The sequence below is a fragment of the Neovison vison genome, chromosome 2 (assembly GCF_020171115.1).
Source record: "Neovison vison isolate M4711 chromosome 2, ASM_NN_V1, whole genome shotgun sequence".
In the NCBI taxonomy this organism is placed as follows: domain Eukaryota; kingdom Metazoa; phylum Chordata; class Mammalia; order Carnivora; family Mustelidae; genus Neogale; species Neogale vison.
The window spans coordinates 93,042,401-93,070,076 of record NC_058092.1 but is presented as its reverse complement, the minus strand read 5'-3'; the positions used below and the strand labels follow the sequence as shown (position 1 = coordinate 93,070,076).

General features: G+C 42.2%; 2 protein-coding genes across 3 annotated transcripts in view; one reads left to right on the top strand and one right to left on the bottom strand.

Moving 5' to 3' along the window:
• The first annotated feature begins 6,537 nt into the window (after positions 1-6,537).
• HENMT1 (HEN methyltransferase 1) lies at positions 6,538-15,937 on the top strand. Of its 2 annotated transcripts, none has more exons than XM_044238804.1 (7): positions 6,538-6,583; positions 8,708-8,836; positions 10,495-10,607; positions 11,236-11,370; positions 13,403-13,582; positions 14,264-14,438; positions 15,305-15,937. In XM_044238804.1, exons 2-7 carry the CDS (start codon positions 8,726-8,728, stop codon positions 15,737-15,739), a joined length of 1,149 nt encoding a protein of 382 aa, XP_044094739.1. In that variant the 5' UTR covers positions 6,538-6,583; positions 8,708-8,725; the 3' UTR covers positions 15,740-15,937. The 2 variants fall into 2 exon arrangements, with proteins under 2 accessions (XP_044094739.1, XP_044094738.1); XM_044238803.1 differs by having other exon boundaries at positions 14,264-14,456.
• A 6,170-nt stretch (positions 15,938-22,107) lies between these two features.
• The window catches only part of FAM102B (family with sequence similarity 102 member B), a 102,132-nt gene continuing 96,563 nt past the window's right edge, over positions 22,108-27,676 (bottom strand). Inside the window, exon 11 of the mRNA XM_044238802.1 lies at positions 22,108-25,911. Within this exon, the coding sequence (XP_044094737.1) occupies positions 25,869-25,911 (43 nt within the window). The 3' untranslated portion in view covers positions 22,108-25,868. The remainder of the gene's footprint in view (positions 25,912-27,676) is intronic.

The following is a 27,676-nucleotide window of genomic DNA, read 5'->3' as shown; positions in this document are numbered from 1 at the left end:
ACACATTAAATTACATTGGATGTAATAAATAATAGTGATATAACTATGATTGGTGTGCCACAAGAGCCCAGAGGAAAGAGTCCCTGCCTAGAGATTAGATTTCCCAGGACATGTGACATTTGACCTGGATCTTGAAGAATGAGTTAGAGAAGAGAGAATAAGTATTCCAAATAGAAAATAATAAAAAGCATATAAAACCCTTTTTATAAGGAGGGAGACAACTTTTTTCCTGGTTTTCTTCTAGGCACATTACATTTTAAATCGTCCTGGGGCACCTGGGTGTCTGGGTTGGCTAAGCCTCTGCCTTTGGCTCAGGTCATGATCCCAGGGTCATAGGATCGAGTCCCACATCAGGCTCTCTTCTCAGCAGGGAGCCTGCTTCTCTCTCTCCTTCTGTGCCTCCTCCAACTTGTACTCTCTCTATCACTCACTCTTTGTCTCTCAAATAGATAAAGTCTTAACAAAATCAAATGCTTCCCAGCTGCCACAGAGAGGAGCAGAGTCCAGCCTAGATCTGCTGATCTACACACCCATGAGGAATCATAAATGACTACATTTGTTCTACAATTGTTCTAAACTGTAGAATTTGGGGTGGTTTATTATGCAGAAATCATTGACCAACACAGAGGTATTATCATCCACTGATGTGTGGGGTTAGTGAAATGGCATAGGAAGAGAGGAATGGAGTCAGTTGTCTTTTTTTTTTTTTTTTAATCCCAAGAGAGTAGACATAGGAGAGAAATCAAAAGCTGCATCAGGAAAGGTTTTCCAGAGAAACAGAACCAAATGTGTGTGTGTGTGTGTGTGTGTACATATGTATGTATGTATATAGATTTATTTTAAGGAATTTGCTTATGTGACTGGGGAGGAAGGTAGGTCCAAAATCTGCAGGGTCGGCCAGCAGGAGGAGACAGAGGGTAAAGTTGCATTTACAGTCCAAAGGCAGTTAGCTGGCAGAATTCCTTTTTGCTGGGAGATTAGTCTGTATTCTCTCAAAACCTTCAACAGATTGGAATAAACCCACCCACATTAAAAAGGGTCATCTGCCTTACTCCAAGTCTACCAATTTAAATGTTAATCTCAGACGAAAAAGCACCTTCATAGAAACACCCAGAATAATGTTTAACCAAATTGCTGGGCAATTCAGCTGTGGCCCAGCCAAGTTGACACAGAAATTTTACTATGGTGCCAGTTGAAAAGAACTATGGAAAATCGGTATCCCTCTAGGAAAGCTTTGAATAAGTTCATCATGTCCTGTGGCCGCAGGGCACATATGGCTGAGGGCAATTCACATATACTCAGAAATGTTCCTGAGATGAATGGTTTGCTAGAAAAACTAATGGCTCAAATTTTAGTTTCCTAGGATATGCTTATCAAGTTTTAATTTTAGGGGTGCATGGTTGGCTTTGGATCTTGGGGTTGAGAGTTTGAGCCCCATGTTAGGTGTAGGGATTACTTAAAAGTAAAAACTTTTTAAAAAAAAAAGTTGATTTCTGGGGTGCCTGGGTGGCTAGTGGGTTAACGCCTCTGCCTTCAGCTCAGGTCATGATCCAGGGGTCCTGAAATTGAGCCCCGCATCGGGTTATCTGCTCAGCAGGGAGCCTGCTTCCCCTCACCCCCTGCCTGCCTCTCTGCCTACTTGTGATCTCTGTGTGTCAAATAAATAAATAAATATATTTTTTAAAAAGTTGATTTCAACTAGTTAAGAAGTGAGATGTCACCTTGCACTTTTACCCATTTAACTTTCTAATCTCTACTTGATGTCTTTTAGGCATCTCAAAATTGGCATAGCTCGGATTGAATGCTTGATTTTCAGTCCTTTCCAATCTTCTTCCTCTATAGTCTTTTGCACCTGGTAATGGTACCTCTATCCTCCCAATTGATCATACCAGGAAACTGGTAAATATGGGAGGGAGGGTGCCAAAATTTATTTATACCAAATATTCCGCATCTGTGACCCTCCCTATTCAGAAGTTCTTTGAGATGGTGCTGTCAGCCTTGGCCAGATAAGTCATCCGACTCAACAGTCCAGAGAATGGCTCTGCAGATAGCACAGATTTTAAATTGTCCATTAACCTGCCCGTCACCTTGCCAACCTGACCCAGATTCATCTGGTTGGATGCGATGATGCAGTTGCCAGCTGAGTGTTTCCGCAGCATGTACAGGCCCAGGAGCTTACCTATGTCATTCCGCAGGTCGAGGCCACAGCTGGTGCCACCACCACATGTAACGTGCACGAGGCTGGGAAATAGTCCTGAGTCCTCCTTTTTTCCACTTACAGTCAGCTGTATCGTTACGAAATTTGTCTGGACTCTGTGCACATTACTGTACCTCCACTGTTATCACAAAAAAATCAGGCCACCTTCGTACCTCTTCTGACTTACCAAAATGGCCTTCAAGTGAGCAGCCTCTTCCACTCTTCCTGGCGTCCAGTTAATTCTCCACAAAACAGCCTGAGGGGGATGCCTGGGTGGCTCATTCAGTTAAGCATCTGCCTTCTGCTCAGGTCATGGTCCCAGGGTCTTCCATTGTGCTCCTTGCTCAGTGGGGAGCCCGCTTCTTCCTCTGCCTGCCCTCTCTCTCATTCTCTCTGGAAAATAATTAAGTAAAATCATAAAAGCAAAACAAAACAAACCCAGCCAGGTCCGGTTCCCCCAGGCAGATTATGAGATATGAAGATTTAGGTGCAAGTGATCTTCCCAGGAGAAGCTGGTAAGGAAGAGGGGAAGCAGGACTGGGAGGAAAACAGGCAATAGTGCAATTTCAGGTCAAGTCCTGTGGATAATAGCCTGATACCTCAGAGGAACTCTGGAGTATAAATTATACCCCATTTGCTCTCCTATCTATAAGTGGGTGCAAAAGAGGTGGTTTTATTCAAGCACTGGGACAGGACCTGTGGACAGAAACTACTGCCTGTGGATCTTAGCACACCTTAAACTGTCATAATTATCCTTCTGGCCACAAACTGTTTATACATTCCTTTTACATGTAAAATACAATAATCTTCTTCCAAGACCCCTAATTATTTCATCCTATTTGAGCGTCAGGCTCAATGTAGCATTCAGGATAACTTTCAGTCACCTATTTTATGGCAAACATGTGAAAGAGGACTCAACTGTCCCCATTTTTTTTTTAAGATTTTATTTATTTATTTGACAGAGAGAAATCACAAGTAGACGGAGAGGCAGGTTTAGAGAAAGAGGGAAGCAGGCTCCCTGCTGAGCAGAGAGCCCGATGCGGGACTTGATCCCAGGACCCTGAGATCATGACCTGAGCCGAAGGCAGTGGCTTAACCCACTGAGCCACCCAGGCGCCCCTGTCCCCATTTTTTTGATCTGTCTGTACTTTCTAATTTAGTTCTCCCTTTCCAGCTCCCCTCTTAACTCAGGCAAAAGATCCTGTGTGCAAAGCATCCGTTGGTGGGTGCTGAAACTACCTCTCAAGTCATATGGACTACCCCAAGTCAGCAAGGCCCTGTGTGATAGACCTGCCCCTTTTTGCCTACCTAAATGTACCCCCGACCTCTATCACACATTTTCCTTAAATAAATGTAGACATACTTTCAGCACTTTGGAGACAGACTTTGAGAAGTTAGTCCACTGTCTTCCTTGTATTGACCTCGCTAAAATAAATTCCTTTCTTGTTTTACTGCCACTTGTCTCTCTGTCTCTGGATTCGGGCAATGGCAGCAGCTGAACCTGATTTGTTTATGACCCTCAGAGCCAGGAGCTCTCACACCCCTGCACCCGTTACACATCTACAACTCCTGGACTGAAAAAGCCATCAGAAGGATTTTTATCTGTCTTTATCTCTCAAACCAGTACTTGGTCCATAATAGGTACACTGTACACAGTTATTGAGTGGGTAATCTTTTTTTTTTTTTTTTTTAAGATTTTAAGTAACCTCTACACACAGTATGCGGCTCAAACTTACAGCCCCAAGATCAAGAGTCACATGCTCCACCAACTTGAGCCAACCAGGATTCTCTTGAATGGGTAATCTCTCTCTCTCTCTTTTTAAAAAATATTTTGTTTATTTATTTGAAAGAGAGCACAAGCAAGGGGTAGGGGCAAAGGGAGGGGGAGAAGCAGACTCTCCCCTGAGCAGGGAGCCTGATGCCAGGCTTGATCCCAGGACCCTGGGATCATGACCTGAGCTGAAGACAGACACCATGCTCTACCACCTGAGTCACCCAGGCATCCCTTGAATAGGTATTTTTATTTCTCACTTTGCAACTGAAAAAACTGACACTCAGAAAGGGTAAGTAAATCTCCCAAGGTTAGAGAGTAATAATTAAGTCAATATTGATTTTACTATAAAGAAAATCAGTATAATCATGTAGAAAGTTGAGAACATAACCTGTTACATGTGTTTATCTTTTTCTCTGTCATATACATAAAAGCACACACACACAAATTTGTTTAGAAATTATCATGGAAATCCTTGTTATAAATGTGCATGAATCCAACTAGAAACCTCCTCTTAGTTGGCCAAAGTCCAAGATTTCATTTTACAATAATAAATAGCAATAGACAAAAGGTATCCAATATAATAATTCTTTAACTTATCCAAGAAATATTTAATGAGGGCCTACAAAATACCAGGCAAGCAGTGTTCTGGACACTGGAGCTATAATAGCTAACAAAACTGAGTCCCTTATAGCCAATATTTTAGGGGAAGGAGATAGACAATAAGCAAATGAACAAATATGTAGGTTGTCAAATGACAGTAAATGCTAAGGCAAAAATAATGCAGGTAGGGGTGCCTGGGTGACACTGCCTTTGGCATCTGGCTCTGCCTTTGGCTCAGATCGTAATCCCAGGATCCTGGAATCAAGTTCTATATTGGGCTTCCCTACTCAATGGGAAGTCTGCTTCTCTCACTTGTCCTACCACCCCGCCCCCTCCATGCTCTCTTTCTCTAATAAATAAATAAAATCTTTAAACAATGCAGAGTAAAGAGAAAAGAAAGTGTGGTGGGTGGGGACAGGTCTATTTGACTTAAACTCATTTGGAAAATGTAGCACATGGTCTCAGTGGGACTTAGAATCTAGGGGCAGAAGGTAAGATTAGGCATGATGAGGAAACAAGACGACAAAGGGTAAGCAAGGGTACTAGCCACTGGAAGGAATAGATGCAAATGACAGTTTGAAGAGGTCGAGATTTGGTGATTGTCCAAATCTGAGAAGGGTGGAAATAGATAGAGCCAAGGATGATCTTCACACTGAAAGAGTAGGAAACCAAGGAAAATGATGAAAAAGGCACATTTGGAGAGGGAGCTGGACATGAGAATTCAAGTTCATAAATGAGCCAGCTAACAGCTTAAGGCAAAAACTCTAAATCCAGGAATTCTGCACAGATGATTTATTACCTTTTTAAAAAAAGATTTTATTTATTAATTCGAAAGAGATAGTGTGAGCAAGCATGAGCAGGGGAAGGGCAGAGGGAGAGGGAGAAGCAGACTCCTTGCTGAGCAGGGAGCCCAGCTAGGGACTCAGTCATGACCTGAGCTGAAGGGAGATGGTTAACGAACTGAGACAGCTAGGTGCCTCCATTTATTAACCCCTTAAAAAATCTCTTTATTTTTAAATGGTGGTAAAATATACATAACAATTTTTTTTCCAGGTGTGTGTATAAGATACTGATTCAACAAGTCTATATTTTGTGCTAAAACTTCCCATTTTAAGTGTGTAGTTCAGTGGCATTAAGTACGTCCACACTGCTGTGCAACCATCACCACCGTCCACCTCTGGCCCTCCTCCGTCATCCCAAACTGAGTTCTGTACTCATTAGCCGTCAACACTCAATTCCTTCCCTCCACCCCAAGCCCCTCCCCTGGCAACCACCATTCTACTTTGTCTCGGTCAAATTGACTACGTTAGGTACCTCATATAAATGGAATCATCCTGAAGAGGAGGAAAAATTATTTTCTCTCTACCCTTCGGAGCTTTAGGCGGAGACCCCTGTATTAGAAGACCTATTAACAAGAGAGCAACGTCGTTTATTAACATGCAGACCTCACGTTAACTGGGAAGCTACTTGGGAAGAATGAGTAAATCCCAGAGGAAGCCCAAGCCACCACTGTAAATACCATCTTCTGTATAAAGAAAGATGTCGGGGTGGGGGGTGTTGGGGGAGGCCAGTTAGGCCTGGTGCGGCGCCGCCGCGGTCCAACAGACTCTCCGAGGGCCGGGCCGGGTCGCAGCCACGCGCCGGTGAGGGACGCGGCGGGGACAGCGGTCGCCTCCACGGTTCAGAGGGGCTCCTCGAAAATGGCTTCGGGGCATGCGCCACCGCGGCCGTTAAAGAGACGCAAAACCAACGCCTAGCAGCCCGGAGCCTGGAGGCACAGGGCTGGGCGTCTGCCCGCGAGCGACGCCTCGGGCCACAGGCCAAGACTGCGGCGGGAAAGGCGGCGGCGCAGGGGTGGGCGCTTCAGGCGGCCGCGGGCGGGTAACGTCACGCTGCGAGGCGGCGCCGGCGGGGCTCAGGGGCGGGGCCTGAAGTTAAATACAGCGGCGGCTGCGGGCGGGCAGGGGGGAGTTCGCAGGGCTTTGCTTTCCCGCTGGTGCTCCCCTCGGGAGGTAAGACGTGCGGGGACCGGGTATTCATGCTCTGGGAGGACTCGAGGACTCTGACATTACGTCACTTGGGGGAGCGGGGCGAGATACGATTTAGTAACTCGAAGGTCGCTAATTGACATGTAGCTTATATTTTAGGCTGAGAACCCAAATTGAATTTCAAGCCCATCAGTGAATTGGGTTTTGGAAGTGTTTTTAGCTTCTCAGTTACTTCGGGCATTTTTTTTTCCCTCCCCGAAATTTCATTTGTTGATCATATTTGAGAAAGTGATTGAAAGCAATTTGAAGGTGCCTGCTGTCTCCTGGGGTAGAGCATGAGATTCTTGATCTCAGGGTCGTGACTTAAATGCTGGAGCCTGATTAAAGGATGATGAAGCGGATAATAAACTTGAGGGCTTTTAAGAAATAGTCATTAATTCATAGGATTGTTCAGATTGTATCGAATCTAACAGCGAAAAGGGAAGAAGAGTTGTTACTGCATTTAGCTGCATTTGTCCTGTTGAAAGATGGTTTGGGCTTTCTGAGCTTGTTTTGTCTGAAGCCATACTTATTAAGCAAATTCAGTCAATTAAATGGTAGCATGTAAAGAGGGGAGGAAACTTGCTCTGACCCTGGTTGATCTAGGTGCCTCTTGTGCTCAGGCTCCTTTACAAAACTGCTGTTTTGTATTTACAGCTGAGCCATGGCTGGTTCATAGAGCTTGAAGGATACATTGTTTTCTTGTTTTAACAAAACTGAAGAAAACAAACAGGTAATGCTGCTCCTAAACCTGTTTGTATGACTCTCAAGAGGTATCCCTGAGATGGATTGTGAGGTAGTTAAAAGTAAAATCCCATCAAATTTAGCTCCTAGCATCTCTTGGGGTGTTGGATGAGATTGAACAAGGATATACAAAAGGTAAAATTCCGCATTTGGTGTACATGAAGTGAAAAGAGTATCAGTTATTTATTTATTTATTTATTTTAAAGAATTTATTTATTTACTTGACAGACAGAGATCACAAGTAGGCAGAGAGGCAGGCACAGAGAGGAGAAAGCAGGCTCCCCGCTGAGCAGAGAGCCCAATGCAGGGCTCGATCCCAGGACTCTGGGATCACAACCCCAGCCAAAGGCAGAGGCCTCAACCTACTGAGCCAGCCAGGCGCCCCAGTATCAGTTATTTTAAGTAGCAAAATCTACTTTAAAAATACTCTTTAAGTGATAATGTGATTTTGGATCCACCAAAGATCTTGTTCACTGAAGATGGTGATTGAGGAGGTGTGGGGTAAGGCCTAAGAGTCTGCATTTCTAGGAAATCTCCAGGAAAAAAGAATCACTGAAAACAACATTAGGAGTCTGTGCTATCCAATAGGTAGCCACATGCCACATGTGGTTACTGAACACTTGAAAAATGCTGTAGTAAGACTTAATTGAAAGTCTTTATTCAGGACTACAGCAACAAGAGCATTGCAATAGAGGAGAGATGGTGAAAACTCCCCTTTTCAGCTGCCGGGGATTTGTAGCCATCAGCAGATGGCTACAGCATCCACAGAGGGGCTGAGTGCATGGAAGAGACCACCAGAGTTTTGGGTATTAAGCAGCATTTAACAGGATTCTTGATAGGGTATCTCTGGGGTATCGGATTATTAAGGGGTGGTGGTAAGGAATTTGATCAGACTGTGAGATTAAGGGTGGGGAATTCTCTAAGCTGACTTGGTAGGGTTCTTGCAAGAAACTGGCCTAAGCAAGCCCAAGACAGGATGGTGTCTAGGTCAAGGCCTAATGAGAAGACCATTTACAGGAGCCTTTCTTTAGTTTGGTCAACAAGTCTGTCTCCAGCCTACCTGTATTCCAGGCTTTGGCAGTTCATTAAAGGTCCCCTGTGGCTAGGAGACTTAGAATTGTTAAAAGTGTTAGTTTTCCCTCCAGCTGACTCTAATAAGCCCTCAGAAGCTTAAAGCCATATTATCACTTAATAAAAGATAAGACTGGAGGCTTGGATGAACCATGGAGGAAATGCAGTATCACTGAGTGATTTTTGGACAGGTTGAAAGGCCAATGTATTGTACCAAGTAACTGGGAAATGAAGCTGGTTTTTCCTTAATTTCTGAAGCGGTGCATGATTTAGAACACCTCCCTTCTGCTTCAGGGCAACAGTAGCAACAGTATGGAACATTGTGAAGTTCTTAGCAAGAAAGTGATTGAGTTCAAACCACCAGTGTATGAACAGAGATACTACTTTGTTAAAAACTTAGTGAATCAACATGGACACAAGAAGGTAGGTATTTTCTTTCCAAACACTTAGAAGCCTGTCTTATCAACTTATAGTCAAAATACAAGAAAAACTTAAGCATTTGGCAGGTCAGCAGAGACTATTTGAAGATGTGTTGCAGTCTACTGCCATACCACCCTGAACGCGCCGGATCTCATCTGAAGATGTGTCGCAAGGAAGGAAAGAGATTAGTGCAATAGGAGAACACTGACCATAAGATCTGCATGCATCAGTAGTTGGGGGGAAAAACATTTTTCTCTAGAGTAAATAGAACTGATTTGTGGGGGAGTGGGACAAAAGGGTGGTATGATTGGATAGTATAACGTATTAACCTAAGTCTATCCTGTAAATACAGTTACTTCTGTCTTCAGAGAGGGCAGGGTAAAGTTCAGGGGTCTGTGGGAAGGAGATGCTTGAACTAAATTTAGGTTAACAAGAAATTGAGTACACTATGTAAAAAGCAGTTTAAAGCTTCCTAAGGCTGTAGTTTGCTTTTGGATTAGGTTTTTAGAAAAGATTTTAGAGAATGAGAGAGCGCCAGCCTGAGGGGAGAGGCAAAGGGAGAAGAACACTCCTGGCTGACCAGGGAACCCAGTGTGGGGTTCTGTCCCAGGACCTTGGAATCATCACCTGAGCTGAAGACAGACTCTTAAACAATGGAGCCCCCAGGCACTCCTAGACTAGGGTTTTTTTTGTTTTGTTTTTTTCTTTTTTTTAATGCCATGTAACTCTTCTCCCACTGTCCATAAATGTGCCAGCTTCAGAAAGGAAACTGCTTATGGCTAAGAGTGCAATATTGTAGTAAATTGTGAGGTTTACCTAAAATATTAAAGGTAAAAAATGAAACACATCTGAGGACAAATTGGATTGAATATAGGTTGAATGGGCCTATTGCTAAAGTATAATTATAATCCCATTTTCCAGGAGGGAATTTTTATTTTTTTGGAAGCAGCTTAGTAAATGCTGAATTGGTTTTCTGATAGAATGAATTTTGAGGTAAACTTTAGTCTGTTCCAGAATTAACACTTTGTGCATCTTAAGATAATATGGTATCTTTCATGTCTGAGTATCCAAAAATACCCACTTAAGGCTGAAGGCAGCTGCCCCCTTAAGGCTGGATTACAGCCAGTCAGCTACTCTAGTAGCTGATTTGGGATATTTTTGGGATTGGGTGTCATTAAACTTTAGAAGTATTAATTTCGTAAGGTGGAATCAGAAATTTAGGTGATAGTGTTTCGTGATTAATGAAGACTTTAGTGTGTAATTAAAAAGTCCATTTAAGAATACATACAAATGTGCATTAAGGGGATTAGGTTAACACTGAACATAAATCTCTAAAACATTGGTCAAGATCAGGCACTTAAAAAGTTAGAATCTGCTCAGACGTTCAAAGTTGTGTTTTATAGGGTAACTGCCTACCATGTGGGGTGTTCTGGGTGCCTGGTACTCCTCTGAAGTCATTACAGTCCAAACACTAACACAGCTTATTCCCTGCCCACTCATCTCTTAACGTTTCAGGTTAACTTCCTTTTTGTGTACCTTTTTCTACCAAAAAGATCTTGACATAATTATATGGTTAATTCTGATAGCCACTTACTCTCTAAAGTTTTTGGTCCTATTTGACTTCCGACAATAATGTCTCCAATGCTCTGTTTCATCTGTAGATTGCAGACTTGGGCTTCGGGGACGCCACCCTTCTATGGATGCTGAAATACCACCGCTGCGTTCAGTATCTTGTTGGAGTAGATATTGCTGCCAAACCCTTTGAATGGGGAGGGTAATACCAAGTTTCTGAAAGTATGGTGCATTCATCTAAAACTAGTGGCACTATGAGGAAGTGTCAGTTTTATACAGCTTATTTTGAAAGATTGGCCCTGAGAGCCTCAAGGTCACCGATTGACTGTGCCATAACATCATGAATGATACAGTAGTTTTTCCTGCCAATGTAGAAAGCAAAGCCTGTCAAGAAACTATAGTAGACAAAGTATTGTAGATTCAATTTTCAAATGGCAAAGTCTTAATGCTGGACACCAGAAGACACACTTAGAGGATTGACATTGCCCCAGACCTCTTTCAATTTAAGCCTGAGCAGCTCCCCAGTCTCCTATATATATTGACAGCAGATTTTTTTCAGGACATTTTTTTCTTCTAAAGAAAGTTAATCACTGATCCACAGGGAGCTGGAAGACCAAAAGTATTAAATGGCAAGAGCATCAGCACTATTCAGTCTTGTTCTTATTGGCCAGTAATCTATGAGGAAGTTAACCCTAAGACCTCCTTCTTAATACCTCAAGTGTTGGAAAATTCATTTCGGTAGATAATGACCAGAGGATCAGATAATCAGAATTCTACTGCTGGTGAGATTCTGAAAGATTACAGTGTTAATATCCCTTCTGTTTTTACAGGGGTAGGTTGTCTCCAGGAGTGGGGAGTTACATCATTCCTCGGGAACTAGATTTGACTATAACCTTGTACCGTGGTTCTGCTGTACAAAAAGACTCCCGTTTGTGTGGATTTGACTTGATAACATGTATTGAATTGTAAGTATTAAACCTATTCTTACTGTATAAGTTTATTACAAATCAGAATTCTCTGGGCGCCTGGGTGGCTCAGTGGGTTAAGCCTCTGCCTTCAGCTCAGGTCATGATCTCAGGGTCCTGGGATCGAGTCCTACATCAGGCTCTCTGCTCAGCAGGGAGCCTGCTTCCCTTCCTCTCTCTCTGCCTGCCTTGCTGCCTGCTTGTGATCTCTCTCTCTGTCAGATAAATAAATAAAATCTTAAAAAAAAAAAAAAAAGGAAATCAGCATTCTCAGTAAATTTGGTCTCCTAACAAGATTTAAATTGTAATCTTCAAATTTATTTGTAAAGCAGATTACTTGACAGGATTTGCTTTAGTTTCAGATTTACAGATGGAGGAGCTGCAAAAATAGTACCAGGAATACCTTTTATTCAGGTTCACCTATTCAAGTTCTCCTCATTTTTTAAAGGATTTTGAGATCAAGAGTGCAAGAGTGCTAGGAAGAAGGCATGAGTCAGGGGGAGGGGCACAGGGAGAGGAAGAAGCAGACTGTCCCCTGAGCAGGCTCCCTTGCTTAATTTTTAAACACAGTAAAATATTTTTGAGCGGGGACACCTGGGTGGCTCAGGTAAGCGTCTGCTTTCAACTCAGGTCATAATCCCAGGGTTTTGGGATTGAGTCCCGCTTTGGACTTCTTGCTAGGCTTGCTAGGTGGGGAGCCTGCTTCTCCCTCTGCCTTCTTCTCCCTCGGCTTCTCCCCGTGCCTGAAGCTCTCCCTGCTTGTGCTCATGTGCTTTCTCTGACAAATAAAAATCTTTAAACATATCTTTGAGCAGAGGTATATTTCTGTGGATTTTAACACATATAGTTTAGTGTAACGTACAGTCAAGGCACAGAACAGTTCCATTACCCAAACAACTTAGGCTGTCCTTTTGTGGCCACACCTTTTCCTCACCCCTGGCAAGCGCTCACCCATTTTGCAGCATAGATTTTTAGAAACACGATAGTAATCATACAGTATGTAATTTTCTGAAACTTTTTTTTTTCCAGTGAATGTCTTTTGAGATTTATCTAATTTCTTGGCAGTTTTTTCCTTATTTCCGAGTATTCCTTTCGTGATGTACCACCTTTTCAAGCACTTAAGGGTATTTGGGTTTCCAGTATGGAGACGAGATACCATTCACAGAACAGGTTTTGCATGAACACAAGTTTTTGTTTCGCCCGGGAGTGGGATTATTGGGTCATATGATTTTCTGGTTCAGAGTTTTGCTCTATTTTTTCCATTGTCTTTACACTTTTATGCATTAACTTTTTTTTTTTTGTCTTCTAATGTGTGAATTTAAAGCAATAAATTTCACTAAGTGCATTGTAGCTCTAACTATACATTTTGATGTGTAGTATTTGCATTGATATTGCAAAGAGGCTAAATCGAAGACTTGAGTTTGAGTCATTTACGTATGTGTCTTCTCTTACTGGTCTGAATGGTTGTTTCCTTCCCATCACCATCCTGCCGAGTGGTTATGGGAAGATATATGGGCACATTTGCCCTAAAAATCACATCAGTTGGTTGTCTTTGGAAACTTAACATTTTTCAGGCATACACTCAGTGTCAAATTGCCTCTCCTGTTCCTCTTTAAGGCAAAGATAGAAGTGGGTTAGATTAACATACAACATCAGCATAGAAATGGCTCCCTAGTGGCTGCCTGTACTGGGACAGTTGATCTGGTCCTTGGGTGTGGGTGAGAATCTGCTGCGATCTGATGCTGAAACCCACAGCTTTTGTGAGGCATTTATTCTGGTCTCCTAGCACTGCAGGCCTCCTGGGGAGCTAACAATGCTCATACTTCTGGTTCCTGACAGTAAGGTTCGGAGCCCTGAAAGAGAGGGCGACGTGGTCCAAGGGCAGGGTGAGGATATAGGAGTAGTTGGTTTCAAGTCCAATAAATACTGTTACATAAATTCAAATGGGATAAAGGATTTCTAGAGATAGAAACTGCTTTTGCTAAATCAGCTAGGAATATAATTGCATTGTCTTTCCCATTGACCATTTCAGGATAGAACACTTAGATTCTGAAGATCTGGCCAAGTTTCCTGAGGTCGTGTTTGGGTACTTTTCTCCGGGTATGGTTGTCATCAGCACACCAAACTCTGAATTCAATCCCCTGTTTCCAGCATCAACCTTTAGAGATCCAGATCACAGATTTGAGTGGAACAGAAAGCAGTTTCAGATGTGGTGAGTTCATAAATGTTATGAATTTTGTGGTAAGGGGTGTGGGGGGGAGTTTACCCCGCAGGAGTTTAAAATGCTATAAAGTCAGTCTTGATGCACACATTATGAAAGTTTTATTATCCTAATAAAATTTCCCAAAATTCAGCTTGACATATAAAAAGGACCATGATATTTGGGCAAAATAAATGGAAGTTTTTGATTTCGTAGGTCTCAGGCGGCCACACAAAGTCTGGGGTACCAGGTGACTTCTGATAACGAAGGCAAGAGGAGTAGGAGTGTTGGTGTGGAGATAGGGAAACAAAATAGGGAGGGGGTTGTAGGGCAGTGAGGGTGAGCCCCCATGCCCTGCCCAAGTGTTCCCTGCCAGGGCCTTGACAGATGGACAGATGGTCACGCCTCTGGCATGACTGCAAACCCAAATTTGAGTTGGGATTGTAGCCATTTAGTCTCCTTTTTCATGCCTACACCCTGCTCCTTAACTCTCCCTTTCTCCATATTTTTGAGATTACGTGGAAATAGACTCAGGACCCCAAAGTCTCCTCAGAAGTAAGCAAACCCAGTGGCATTATGCGTTGCTATAATAATTTGCAACTTGGGAAGTATTTTAGCTCATTGTATTTTTCTATCTACTGGTGATTTTTAATCTAACCATACCTTTCAGAAATGCATTTCTTTTAATTTTAGGGCTTTGGATGTGGCAAAGCTCTACCATTACTCTGTAGAGTTTTCTGGCGTGGGGGATCCACCAGCAGGAGCTGAGCATGTTGGATACTGTACCCAAATTGGGGTCTTCCAGAAAAACAGCACAAAGCCAACTGAATTGAGCATTTCAGAGCCAGAGGAACACGTTTATGAAGTTGTGAGTTTTCTTTGGGAGGTAACGGCCAGGGTAAGAAGCACATGGATTAGGATGTGAACTTTGTAAGGGTCCTCACTGTAGAGATAAATATAAATGTGCTTAGAATCCTTCATGCCCACAACTGTTTCAGGGTTGGTCTACTTCGCCCTAAAGACCGTCCGGCCTCTTGCCATGTCTCAAAGCTCATTACAGGGAAAGAGCAGCAGTCCTGGAAAGTTTTCAAGCTAATATACCAGCAACCCCACCCCCGGCCCCCAAAATCCTTTAGGATCAGCAGCATCCTCCACGGCATGGCCCAGGAAATGAGTATAACACCTGAACCTCCAACCTTCTCAGGCCCTTTTGGTTTCAGGAGATATGTTGAAGAAAAAGCACATTGCCCTCCTAAGAATCTTTTTACCCATTTCCCTCTAATATCAAGAAGGAACATTGGGTTGGTGTGAGTTGGTGGAAAGCTGGCTTTGGGAGACTTCAATCATTAGAATTTTTTTTTCTATTTTTTTTTTTTTTTTTTAATTTATTTGGCAGACAGAGATCACAAGTAGGCAGAGAGGCAGGCAGAGAGAGGGGGGGGAGGCAGGCTCCCTGCTGAGCAGAGAGCCTGATGTGGGGCTCGATCCCAGGACCCCAAGATCATGACCCAAGCGGAAGGCAGAGGCTTCAACCCACTGAGCCACCCAGGCAACCCGATGATTAGAATTTTTAAAGCAGCTCAGATGTTAATGTCTGTACCTCTGATTTGATTCCCATGATATAGTGGCATGCGTGGCTAGTAGGATTTGATACATGTGTATAGTTAATACCCAGCTCATAATGTGGTAACAAGTTCCTAAGGAAATGAAACCTCTTGGTAATTTTTCCTTCAGGTTTATACCACCTCATACCCGAGTTTACAGCAAAGCAAATACTTCCGGTTTACTCTGAGTATTGAGGCGGTGAAAGCCATCGACTTGATGAAAAGCCGGTTTCTCCGGGGTCCAAGGAGAAAGGAGGGCGACCGGGTGGTACCGCTCGGCAGCTGCACCCCGCAGCACGGGTTAACAGAAGCTCAAAGGGCCGAAATAGAGCAGTCCCCCAAGCCGTACAGTGTGGGAGAGAAGTTCTACGTGCCGCTGGAAAGACTCCTCGCTTACCCTAAGGTGAACCGCTTGGTGGCGGGCAGCACGGAGAAGCTGCGCACGGTGCTCGCGGAGGGGCTGCGGCTGAACGGAGATCAGACCGCGGTGCAGGTGGAGTTGGTTGACTACCACACACAGCGCCTCTTCGATGAGCATTTAGTCAGCCCTGCGCTGGAGTCCTAAGTGAGGCAGCCTCGTCTGCAATTTTCTCTAACCGTGTGTTTTTTCATAGGCTTTTTGTAGGGCGGTGGAGGGCCCATAATGTGCTTGTTCATGTTTGTTAGACCCATGTTGAATGTGACTTTAAGAAAAAAAATTTTTTTAAGCAAATTGGATTATCAAATAAAACCTTTCCCCAGGGAATAAGTAGTTTTAAATTCATAGGATTCTGTATATTTCCTTTGGGCTAAATTCTAACCTGTACTGTAATACTTGCCTAAAACATCATACAGGGAGTGTTTGAAGAGAAGAGCAGCCTCCTCCCTGGTAGTTTACTGCGTAGAACCAGGATGGTTAGAGCAGTGGAGAATTAGAGCTTCACATTGGGGGGAAAACTGGTTTAAATCACAGACCTGAGTGTAGAGGTTAGCTGACCAGGCTCTGCCACCAAAAAGACCTATTCATCTCCCTTCCTGTTGTGACTATCTCAGGGAGGACTTTTTGTTACCACTTGAATATTCCAAGTCCTATTCCAAAGAGAGAGCAAAGAAAGGGACAGGCCATGTGCTGCCTTTCTGGTAAGGCTGGTTCTATACCACTCTTCTGCTCCTTGTCGGAGCAGATAGAAGGATCACCTTACCACTCAGGAAAGCTGGGAGCTGTAATTTTCTTATTCTGGGCTGGTATGTGCTCTCAGTTCATGTCTTCTGTTCTCTGGGAAGGAACCCAGAGCAAAAGACCTTTGGCCACTTGCCAACCTGCCACGAGTGGCATATCCTCATTAACCAGGGGCCAGCTGGTTGTGGAGTGTGGGTGCCTAGGAAAGGCCTCCTGGGGCCATAGTTCTTAGCTTGATTCTTTGACGTGTTGATAAGTAGAAAGTGGATTTGAGGGGGAGGGGCAGGGAAAGAAGGGACTTCAGAATAGAATCTGATCCTACAACCGCTTGTTAATCAGCTCTTCCTAGTCCCTGCACCCCTCACCTTTCTAGACTTATTTTTCCCTCTTGAATACATAGGACCTGAGGACGCACTCTTGGTATACTCCGCGCCCCCTCCCCTAACAAAAGGCCCTGGGGGTCTGTCTAGGCCTCTGCATGACTTCCACCGCATATGGCTTCCTTTTCACATGTTAGAATCTAGGTTTCAGGCTTAGGCCAGCACTTTGTCCTGTTGTCCTCCAGGCTAATCGATTACTTTGCTCAAGCTTCTTCCTTCCTGAGAACCTTTTAAAAATGATAGTTGTGGGTGTTGGAGCTACTCTTATTCCCCTGTCTCTGCAACATCAGTACCTTCATCCTTGATATTTGTCCTCACCTTCTCATTTTGATGCAGGTATGGAAAGATTCATCAATGTCTAAAACCTGGTGTCAGGTGTTCTTGTAGAGAGCCAACTACTGAGCTCTAGAAATTGAGGTGGAAAAGTGACCAGAGATAAGGTGGATGTGTGTTCCACTAACATACAGACCAAAGGCAGCTGTTTTGTCCATAGTTTGCAGTTTTAAAAAGCTATGTACACTTATTAACCCTTTAGCAGCATGGAAATGTAGATCATTTTAAAGGGACCAAAGCAATTAGACTTTCTTTCATATTGTTGTAAACCCAAAGTTGGGTTTATTAGGGGAAGTTTTAACTCACTTGTGTGTATCCTGGGGACAGTAACTGCATAGAGTTAAAGCACTGAGACCACCTGGCCCAGAGTAATGTTCCCTATAAGGTTGCCGTGTTAATATTAGAGAAATGTTAGATATGGGCATGTCCTTACCCAGGCAGCCAGTCCTCATAGCAAGGCATGTTGCAGGTCTAGAAAGTGAAGAACAGTCCTTTAAGGCTGAGACTAAACCATCCAATACCTGATTAAGAAAAGTGGCAACCCTAGGGGCGCCTGGGTGGCTGTTGGTTAAGTGACTGCCTTCAGCTCAGGTCATGGTTTAGGTTCCTGGGATCCATCTAGTCAGCCATCAGTCTCCTTGCTCAGCGGGGAGCCTGCTTTGCCTGCCTCTCCCCCTGCTTATGCTGACATCTGTCTCTGATGAAATCTTTACAAAGTAGCGTTGCTACTTAAGAGTATCTTTGCTTTATATACAAAAAGCGTAAAGTTCTAGCCAGATTTCAGGTATCTCAGTGTAGGGACCTGCTGAAATAGATTAGTTCTCTCCAGACACTCTTTTTGAGGGGCACCTGCGTGGCTCAGTGGCTAAACGTCTCAGTTAAACGTCTGCCGTTGGCTCAGGTCATGATCCCAGGGTCTTGGAATGGAGTCCTGCATCAGGCTCTTGCTCTCTGCACACCACCCCCACCCCAGCTTATGTTCTCAGTATCTCAAATTTTAAAATATTTTCAGAGATAATGAAAGTAAAGGGGGGAGAGGAGAGGGAGAAGCAGGCTCCTCACTGAGCAGGGAGTCTGACATGGAGCTTGATCCCAGGACTGTGGGATCATGACCTGAGCTAAAGGCAGCCAATTCACACACTGAGCCACCCAGGGACCCCAGTCACTGTTCAGACTGCTAGCTGCTCTCCCTTTTACTTCACCTCCCAGTGCATTCCCGGCTCAAGTAAAACCTATCCCCCAGGGGGCAGTGTTGGATGGCCACCTCCCCTTCATCCTTACTGTTTTCCAGCAGCTTCCTGTGAAAGGGGACATGAGGGAATTTAAAAAATTTGAATCCTGCTTTGTTATCAATACATTCTTTTCCTCCATGTAGGCTGCCCTTTCTGGGGGAGATGTTTAAAAGTCCTTAAGAAGCTTCCCTTTGCTTTCCTATAGAGGAAATCCTGCCTGTGTATGCGTCCCTTGTTATGTATGTTAGGTAAAACAAATTTTCTATTAAATAAACAGTGCTAAATACTGGTTTGAGAAGCCTTTGGTTTCAGAGACTGGTGAGCAACAGGAAGCAGAATAAGAAAGAAGTTGAAAGCTCTGGCTAAAACTTATTAAGGGGCTTGAAATCTTCATGAGGAAGGTGGTTTCTACCTTACCTCTAGTCTCCCTCCAGAACCCAAAAGAACAGCCCTGCCAATTAAAAACTGTAAACTCACTTATATAATCTTCAAAAACTGTTAAAGTAATACTGTAAAAATGAAGATAATCCAGAACTACATAGACCTTAAAGTAAGCTTTATAATCTTTATTATGCTTTTTCGTTAGACCTGCCCCCAACACCATCTTCGTGAAACTCCCTGCCCCTCATTCAATACTTTCTTGAAGATTACAGCTCTGCCAACCATTCCTCATAGAATTCCAGTGGACTATAATTTATTTTCTGATATTAATTATTTTACATTAATTAATTACAAAAATTAATACAATTTTTTTGATGAGCTTCCTTTATCACTAGCAGTATATTTTATAAATTCATTTTCATCTATTGTATTCATTTTAATGATCACTTTTCTTGGAGCACCTTGGTGGCTCAGTTGGTTAAGCATCTGCCTTCAGCTCAGGTCATTATCTCAGGGTGCTGGAATCAAGCCCCGGATTGGGCTCCCTGCTCAGCAGAGAGCCTTCTTCTTCTCCCTCTCCCTCTGCCCCTACCCCTTGTTTATGCACTCTCCAGTAGAATCTTTAAAAAAATTAAAATGTTTAATCAATTGTTTCTTGTTATGCTAAAAAAAAGTCCAGACTGCTAAGGACAACACAAGTGTCCCTAACTGTCTGTACCCCATCCCATCGCACTCTTTAGAGACACCAAAAGTTCTTTGGTTCACAATAACTGGAACTACAAGTAGATTCCAGTTTTGTGAGAACCAGTACATTTTTTAGGGGGTGGATTGTTTCTTTTTCTAGGAAAACCCTTGGAATGGACTACAGACTTTGTAAACAAAGGCCTCAAAACACTTGAGATGTCATTGCTCCAAGGAACTTCACTGCACTGAATGTTAATGAAATAGTTACACAGAGTCTTGTGGGTTCAGCTGCTGACAGGAGGTCAGGGAGGAGCATCATGCAAGCTAGAATCTTATTTTTTTTTTTTTTAAAGATTTTATTTATTTGACAGAGAGAGAGATCACAAGTAGGCAGAGAGGCAGGCAGAGAGAGAGGGGGGAAGCAGACTCCCCGCTGAGCAGAGAACCTGATGTGGGGCTCGATCCCAGGACCCTGGGATCATGACCTGAGCCGAAGGCAGAGGCTTAACCCACTGAGCCACCAAGGCGCCCCGCAAGCTAGAATCTTGAGCCGTACCTTCAAGGATGCAGGGCGTTCACTATGGCTAACATACTTTCTCCCAGTATAAGATTGCCCATCTTTGGTAATATCCCGAAATAAGGAAATACTACAGGTTTTCCCAAGATCTAGCAAAACAAGCTAGAGGAGCCAGAGTTCATAAATTGGTACAGTAAACATTTCACCTCTTTTGCAATTAGTTTTTGAAGACCACAGCATGCCGTGCTTTTTATACAGATCATTTGGAAATCACCCATCAACAGTCTGTCCATTTACCTGTCGGCCCTTTATGTGCTGGTCACGTTTATGTGGACTCTCCTTCACCTGCACTGCTGCCATTCATCTCTACTCCTTATCATCCTCTGTGACTTCTGCTGGAATTAGTCAAATTAAGCTCTGAGCATTTTATGGTCTTTCCCTGAAACATCACATTGCTCTCTACTCCTGTACCTTAGCCTTGACCCAGTCAGATTCTTTGCGTTTGCTGAAAAGGCCCTGTTACTCCGCTGCAACCTTTGTCTAACCTCCTCCCTCTGGAAGCCATTTATTGCGCTGACCACCCAGTCCTTTCTAGCAGGAATCCACGCAGAAGGAAGCTGACAATCTTATTAATTCCACATTAAAGGAAAATCAGTTTACTTAAGTAGGGTAAAAGTCTGATGCTTCAAAATCTTTTTTTCCAAGTATTTCAAATTACGTAATTACGTAAAATTAGTATTGAAAAGGGTTACCTGGCAGGCTCAGTCGTTAGAGCGTTGGACTCTTGCTCTGGGTGTTATAAGCTTGAGCCCCATGGTCGGCAGGGAGTTTACTTAAAAGAATTAGTAATGAAAAAAAGTATTTTTCCTTTGTCTTCATTCCATAGACTACTGGGAAAGAAGGGTCACTTGGGAGAAAGTCGAACCAAATTACTTGAAGTTAAATACCACAAGGTGGCACACTTTCCCCACTTACAGGGAATTGCACGCCGAGAGCTCCCCAGTACAAATAAGTGGCAAAATAACTTGAAGCTTTGTACAATTACACTTGGCAATCTCTAAATGGTTTAAAGATCTAGTGCTGAAGTCAGGTTAAGGGAAATGGTTAAGGAGAAATCAAGTACATAGGAATGGGGTCTAAATTCAGGCAGGAAAAGCTCTGACGTTTCAATGTCACGTGGGCCATATGGAATAGATGTCATGGACTCAGGGAATGTTCAAATGTAAGCCTTTTCTGTTTGCTTCCTAAATTCTTGGTACACTTTGTAATGTGGGATGGATTAATTAAGTCCACCAAATATTTCTTATCATACAGATGTAAAGAAAGATTTGTCCATACCAGGTATGTGATATATAGGTACAGGAATGAAGGAGCAAAATGTGGTGAGGGAAGTAGGAGAGAGGGAGGGTGGGAGAGAAAACAGTGGGTGTTGAGGAAGGGTAAGTCACAAGGCTGAGCCTGGGAACTCCATGCTTGAGATGTGGGGAAGGGAGCATAACGGTAGATCTGAGGGCCCTACTGGCTTCTGCTGTGATCTGGCACAACGTTATCCCCATCCTACAGGGTCTTTCTGCTTAGTGCACACCATCTTTCATTATCTGCACTGTCCAGGAAAGCTGTGACAATCTGCAGAGAGGTGTGGGCTCAAACCCATACTGAACCATGTTTCTTTATATTGCTATTGTAATTGTAGTTACTAGTGGAAGGAATGTACCAGCACTGTTGTTCCTCCATGAGGACCCAGTCGAAGGAAGAGCCTGGACAGTGGTGGCACTGAGCATCAGTTACATGAGGATCTTACCCTCCAATAGTGGCATATTTGTTGACCATCTTCTCTGTGACTAACACTAGAACGAAGGATTATGTATGTAGGTGCTGCACAAAGGCAAATTCTGGCTCGACAGAGGAGTGCTTACCGTGCTATATTCCTAATAGTTCACGGGTGCTTGCGCTTAACCCAGAAGAGTTAGTAGTATCTCCATCCTCAATTAGAAACAGGTTCAGAAGGGAGCCTGAATTCAGACTCAGGTCTGTCTGACTCGAGAGCCCATGTTCCCCCCCACCGCTGGAGGGTGAAACTCAGAGTTCAAAAGAAGGGTCTTTCACTGGAGGATTTAAGACTGTGTTACACCATCCAGTAATGAGGGGAAACTGTGAGGAAGAAGTTACAGGGACCCTTTCACTTCTCTTTTCTTACCTTGGAGAGAATCTGACCGATTTCTGACAGAACCTTAAACTGACATTTTAAAGTATACACATTATAAAGTTTAATGTCTGCCTTTTTATTTTCACATTATAAAGTTTAAGATGATTTTTATTGAACAGGTATAAGATTCACCTTTACATTATTACAAATACAATAAATTTTTTTGTAAAAAAAATTTCTGGGATTTATAATTATACAGTAAAACAAATATATAAATATGAAGGTCATTTTCCAAGTATTAGAACAATACTAATGGAATCACTTCCATAACAATTTTTTTCATAAACATTTACATGATTACCCACAAGTTGTATCAACTTCCAAAATAAGATGTATTTCCAAAAAACAATCAAACAATATATCCTAAGTATTCCTCTGCAAGGGATTTGGTCAATGAATATCAGAGAATTTTGTTTTTTATATATATATATATATATATATATGATGAACGTAAACATTTGTAAATGCAGACCACATTGTCGTAAATAATAAAAATTTGCCAGCCTTGTTATATAAGGAGTAGCTACATACCACTCACATCACTATTTAAAATACACTGTGTATATATTCTCTTAGGAAAGATCACGTATATAAGGTAATAAGGCCTTAATTTCCAGAGTAGTATTTAAACTTACTTCATCCTTTATATTTTTAGACTTTATATTTTTAAACATCTCAGCTATTAAAGTTATGCATAGTACCTAAGCCAACACAGACACGGGCATTAATAATTTCAATTACAGTACTTGAATATATTCACATGACGTACCATCTAAGAGAAATGACTGAGTATAATTTCTGAACAGTCCCAGTTAGACCTGTTAAAATAAAATGCAACCCCATCATATAAGCCTTTTAAGCATTATTAAAGTCTTAACGTAGCCTGACACTTCAGAGTACTTAAATACTTAATACTGTTAGCTTGAGTTTGCAAAGTGGTCTAGTTGACGTGGCAATCTCAGTCTAAAATTACTAAACTCACTTCTGGATGTCTTATGCTTTGGTTGGAGGTTAGCTGAAGATTTGTTTTCCTTTTAGTAACAAATGGGCTAAGTGGTGGACCTTGGGATTCTTCGTCAAGGCTTTCTCAGGTAAGTACTAATCCACTACAGTTGCTGAATATGGAAGCCTTCCACACCACAAAGGGGAGACAACCATCAAAATGCAAATTGATGGCCCAGGGCTGCTTTGCCCATGCTACCCCTGATATCCTCTGGTCTCAGTTACCAGCTCCAGCCACAGGAAGTGGGCTTCTGACCAGCCTCTGTATTTCCCCCAAACAGAATATTTGAGACTTCCTTATCTGACCACAAATAAATAGCTTTAATATACCATTAATCCTTCTCTAGGATAGGATTAGACAAAAACAATGTTACAGATTTGCAAATTCTCCAAGACTGGGTGATCTGAAATTTGACTTTAATATTTAAAGACCAATATTAAGATCTAATTTTTCGAATCCAAAATTTTCTCAACTCCAAATGGAACCAAAAGTGCACTTGGTATTTAAAAAGCAATTTTTAAAAATAGCTACATTGTTCAAATATAGCTCCACAGTACATGCTCTAAGAAAAAACGGAGAAGTAAGGCAGATATTTAAGCAAACTTTAACAAATATTTCCAGAGGGCTGCAAATAAATGTGATTGCAAAGTATGCCCACCAATGCCACACAAAAAATGAATCCAGACTTGTGCTGACTTTTCCCTCATCAATGTTTCTATTAAAATTATTTCCTACTACATAAATCAAGATGTATCTGGTGGCTGCTAAAGTTACAAAGGCAAGATTTTTATGCTTTTCAAGATCTCCACATTTTATTTTTTAAAAATAATTCTATATCGTTTTAAATACTGAGAGCCAGTCTTGTATAAAGGTATCAGGCCGAGGGCAGGCAAGGATAAGATGGGCAATGTCTGAATTACAGGACCTTTTACATATTGAAGAATGTCCTCACTGAACCTCACTTACAGTCAATAGTTTTTATCATTTCCAAAACGGCAAAATCATTTGCATAAGTGCCAATAAAAAATATAGCCTAGAAGTAATATTTTAAAAATAGAAAAATATGTTCTTAAAACATGTCATAAATATGTGTAAACACTAGTTTCATATCTCTATTAAAAACTTTGAGTTCCCCCCAATAATATATATGGATGGATCAGCTCATTTATTAATCACAGAGAACAAGCAAGTCTTTACCACTTAAGCCAACGGTTTCCTTGGTTAGACTAAAATGGTCAGGTCAATTTTCTTCCTGCCAAAATAACAAAAGTATTACTAATGACTCAAGCTCTCTCTCAACATTCAAAAGATTCCAACATGGGGTTTCACCTTTTAAAAAACATCTGTTTGTATTAGAACCGGATTAATGTAGAATACCTAATCCTTGAAATGTTAATAAACCTAAAACCCTAACAGGAACTACTCAAAATTTTCCAAAGCTCTACATTTGGACATTGAAATAATTTTCTTAATATATTTTCCCTTTACGTTGCCAACACAAAAATGGTTCACCTAGGCCAAAGTTATTCTAACGTATCGTATTTTTTTTCTGGACACAGTTTTGAAAGGAAGGACTGGGAATTAGTGGTTCTAGAGAATCTGCATTTTTCTTCAGTGACTGAGTGACTCCAAGAACATTAAAACTTTTTATTTAAGACCAGAAAAACATCCCATCTGATAAAAAGATGATCTGTCTGCTGAGCTTGTTAAACTGCATCCAGAGCAGATATTCTTACTTTTAAAGCTATATTGGATTATGTCATATCCTACTGTCTCAAAACAACTACTGTTACAGTAAAGAAAAAAAAAATAGTATCCCTCTGCGGGGAGTTTAAAATAGGAAACCACGAGTCCGTGTCAGTAATGTCAAGCAGCTGTCCCCGGTTTTATCTGCCACCTCCTTGGAATAATTTTCAGTTTCAGATAGAAGTCTGAACTTAAAACAGAAAAGGCTACTGTTTCTGACCATGCTACAATTTTCCTCCTGTCCTGAATGCTGACTCCTGAAACCAGCAGATAGTATTCAGTTAGAACAGCTCTTAAGGTGCCTTATGGGAGCCTAACCTATTAAACATGAAACTTACCTGGAATCTCAACTATAGTTCTGCAGCTCATCTAACATTAACTAGTAACAATACGTGTTGCATAATAATGGCATTACACTCATTCACATATCTCAGACTTAAACACACTTACTCCATTTGTGACGGATACAGTGAGAATTATGCACTCTACACGTTTAAGTTGTAGTATAACATTTTCCCCCAAGCACGAATACCCAAACTTTATATCAATGACTCAATCAAGAAGAGTTAATTAGCAGTACAATACTGTAGGTAGGATAGAACATGGAAGATTTCCTTAAGAGATTATAACTATTTTGACAGAATTTATAGGATTCAGATGATTCACTTATTACCTCCTGGAACATTAAAATGATATAATTAGAGCCCAAACCTGTTGAACACCTCTACTGCAGGTTTTATACAGAACTATACTTGGGTGTATAGCGCTGCTTTCCCCACCTGGCTATTCTGAAAGGAAAAGCAGGCTTTTCATTATCCTGTGCGGTGACCGCAGAAGCCATGTGCCACTAGCGACATGTGGCCCAGCCCGTAGGTGCTCCAGTTCTGATGTTCTTTTTCGGTGGGTGGGACAGGATGGTAGTGGGCACTTTCCAAGAAGAAATCGGTGATGGCTTTCATCTTAACAGAGGAACGTGCTTGAATGAGGTGCCTCAACAGCTTGACTGCCCATTTCTCAGAGCCCCAGGGAAGCTCCAGTTCAGGAGTTTGACTGCTAGCGTTTGATCACGACTTGCTCATAAGCTCCAGACCCGACTCTGCGACAGGAGGGGAGAAAAAAACCACTTCAAGGTCTTGAGCTATGATGCTTAAAACTGTTCTAGTGAGCCTTGCCCTCATAAAGACAGTGCACTAGGCGTTTTCTACTAGATTTTATTTCCACACAGTTTAAAGAGATCAGTTAGAGAGTACTTGAAATAGTAAATGTTTATCATCAGTACATTGGAATGGTCTAGTCACGCTTATTCCTGTGGTAATCTAGTATTGTTCCTAAATCTTTTTTTTTTTTTTAAGATTTCATTTATTTATTTGACAGATAGAGATCACAAGTAGGCAGAGAGGCAGGCAGAGAGAGAGGGAAGCAGGTTCCCCGCTGAGCAGAGAACCCGATGCGGGGCTCGATCCCAGAACCCTGAGATCATGACCCAAGCCAAAGGCCGAGGCCTAACCCACTGAGCACAGGAACACAGGTGCCCCTATTGTTCCTAAATCTTAACCTGTGCCAAGAACTCTCTTCTTAAAAAATGTTTACACACACACACACACACACACACACACACAGAGCCATATATATATATGATATATATATATATATATATATATATAAAAATCAGTCTCATCCAAGAGTATATATTGACTGGCAATTTACCCAGGCCTTGCAGAGTTAACAGGTGACTGTTTCTAGTATGTGGTGTCTTAATATACTTTTCTAGAAAATGCAAGAATTCTTTTAGTTAACATGCTAATGTTTTTATTTTCCTTCCCCCCCCTTTTTTATTTTTTATAAAGATTTCATTTATTTGAGAGAAAGCAAGCATAAGCAGGGGGAGAGGCAGAGGCAGAGGGAGACACAGACTTCCCACTGAGCAGGGAGCCCAATGTGAGCCTTGATCCCAGGACCCTGACATCATGACCTGAGCTGAAGGCAGACACTTAAGCTAATGAGTCCTCCAGGTGCCCCATGCTGATGTCTTTATATGTGGTCAGTGACATAGACTGTACCAGTGTAATACGGATTTAGAGTGAAATGATTTTTTTAAAAAGAATTATTTATTTATTTATTTATTAGAGTGCAGGAGAGCAGGGGGAGGGGCAGAGGGAAAAGGGTGGGGAGGAAAGAGAGACAAAGAAGCAGACTTCCTCTTGAGCACAGAGGTTTGAGTCCACAACCTTGAGATCATAACCCGAGACAAAATCAAAAGTAGGATGTTCAGCCGACTGAGCCACCCAGGTGCCCCTAAAATAAAGTGATCTGGAAGAGGAGTTTATTTCTTCATTACCTTGGCTTGGCATACTGCTTGTTGTCCCCCTAAATCTATCGTCTCCTTCTTCATGGTTCTAGCTACAGGCTGTATAGACATCTCTGCTAGAGGCCACATCTCCTAAACCTCCTTGACAGGTACTGGCATGACACTCAGTTCCTCCCTCCATGGAACATGAGTGGGGATGTGTCAACTTCTGTCTCATAAAGAGAAATTGCTTGCTCTGGACTGGTTTGACAACAGATAGGGATGATGATGAAGGGTAAAACGGAGGGGCCTTGGGTCCCTGAATCACTTTTTGAGGCCAGGCAGTCTCATCACCTGGCCATTGTATTTCTGGTTATCTTTGCTATAGCAGCTTAGCCTTTGCCCTGATCTTCCAGGTACTGACTGACCTCTATGAATGAAATGTGGAGAATGCTAAAAACTTAAAATTTGCAAGCTTTGTGACTAAAACAAGTATTTAAATGAAACAATGGCCTCATCAACAGAACGTTTTTTATTGCTGATGCACCTAGTATCTTGGCCCTGTGTTATAATG

Excerpts from the sequence above, each read along its gene's own strand:
- HENMT1 (XM_044238803.1), top strand. The coding sequence starts at position 8,726 with ATGGAACATTGTGAAGTTCTTAGCAAGAAAGTGATTGAGTTCAAACCA. Across the intron at positions 13,583-14,263 it reads AGAAAGCAGTTTCAGATGTG|GGCTTTGGATGTGGCAAAGC; the intron begins GTGAGTTCATAA and ends TTTTAATTTTAG. Across the intron at positions 14,457-15,304 it reads TTGTGAGTTTTCTTTGGGAG|GTTTATACCACCTCATACCC; the intron begins GTAACGGCCAGG and ends TTTTTCCTTCAG.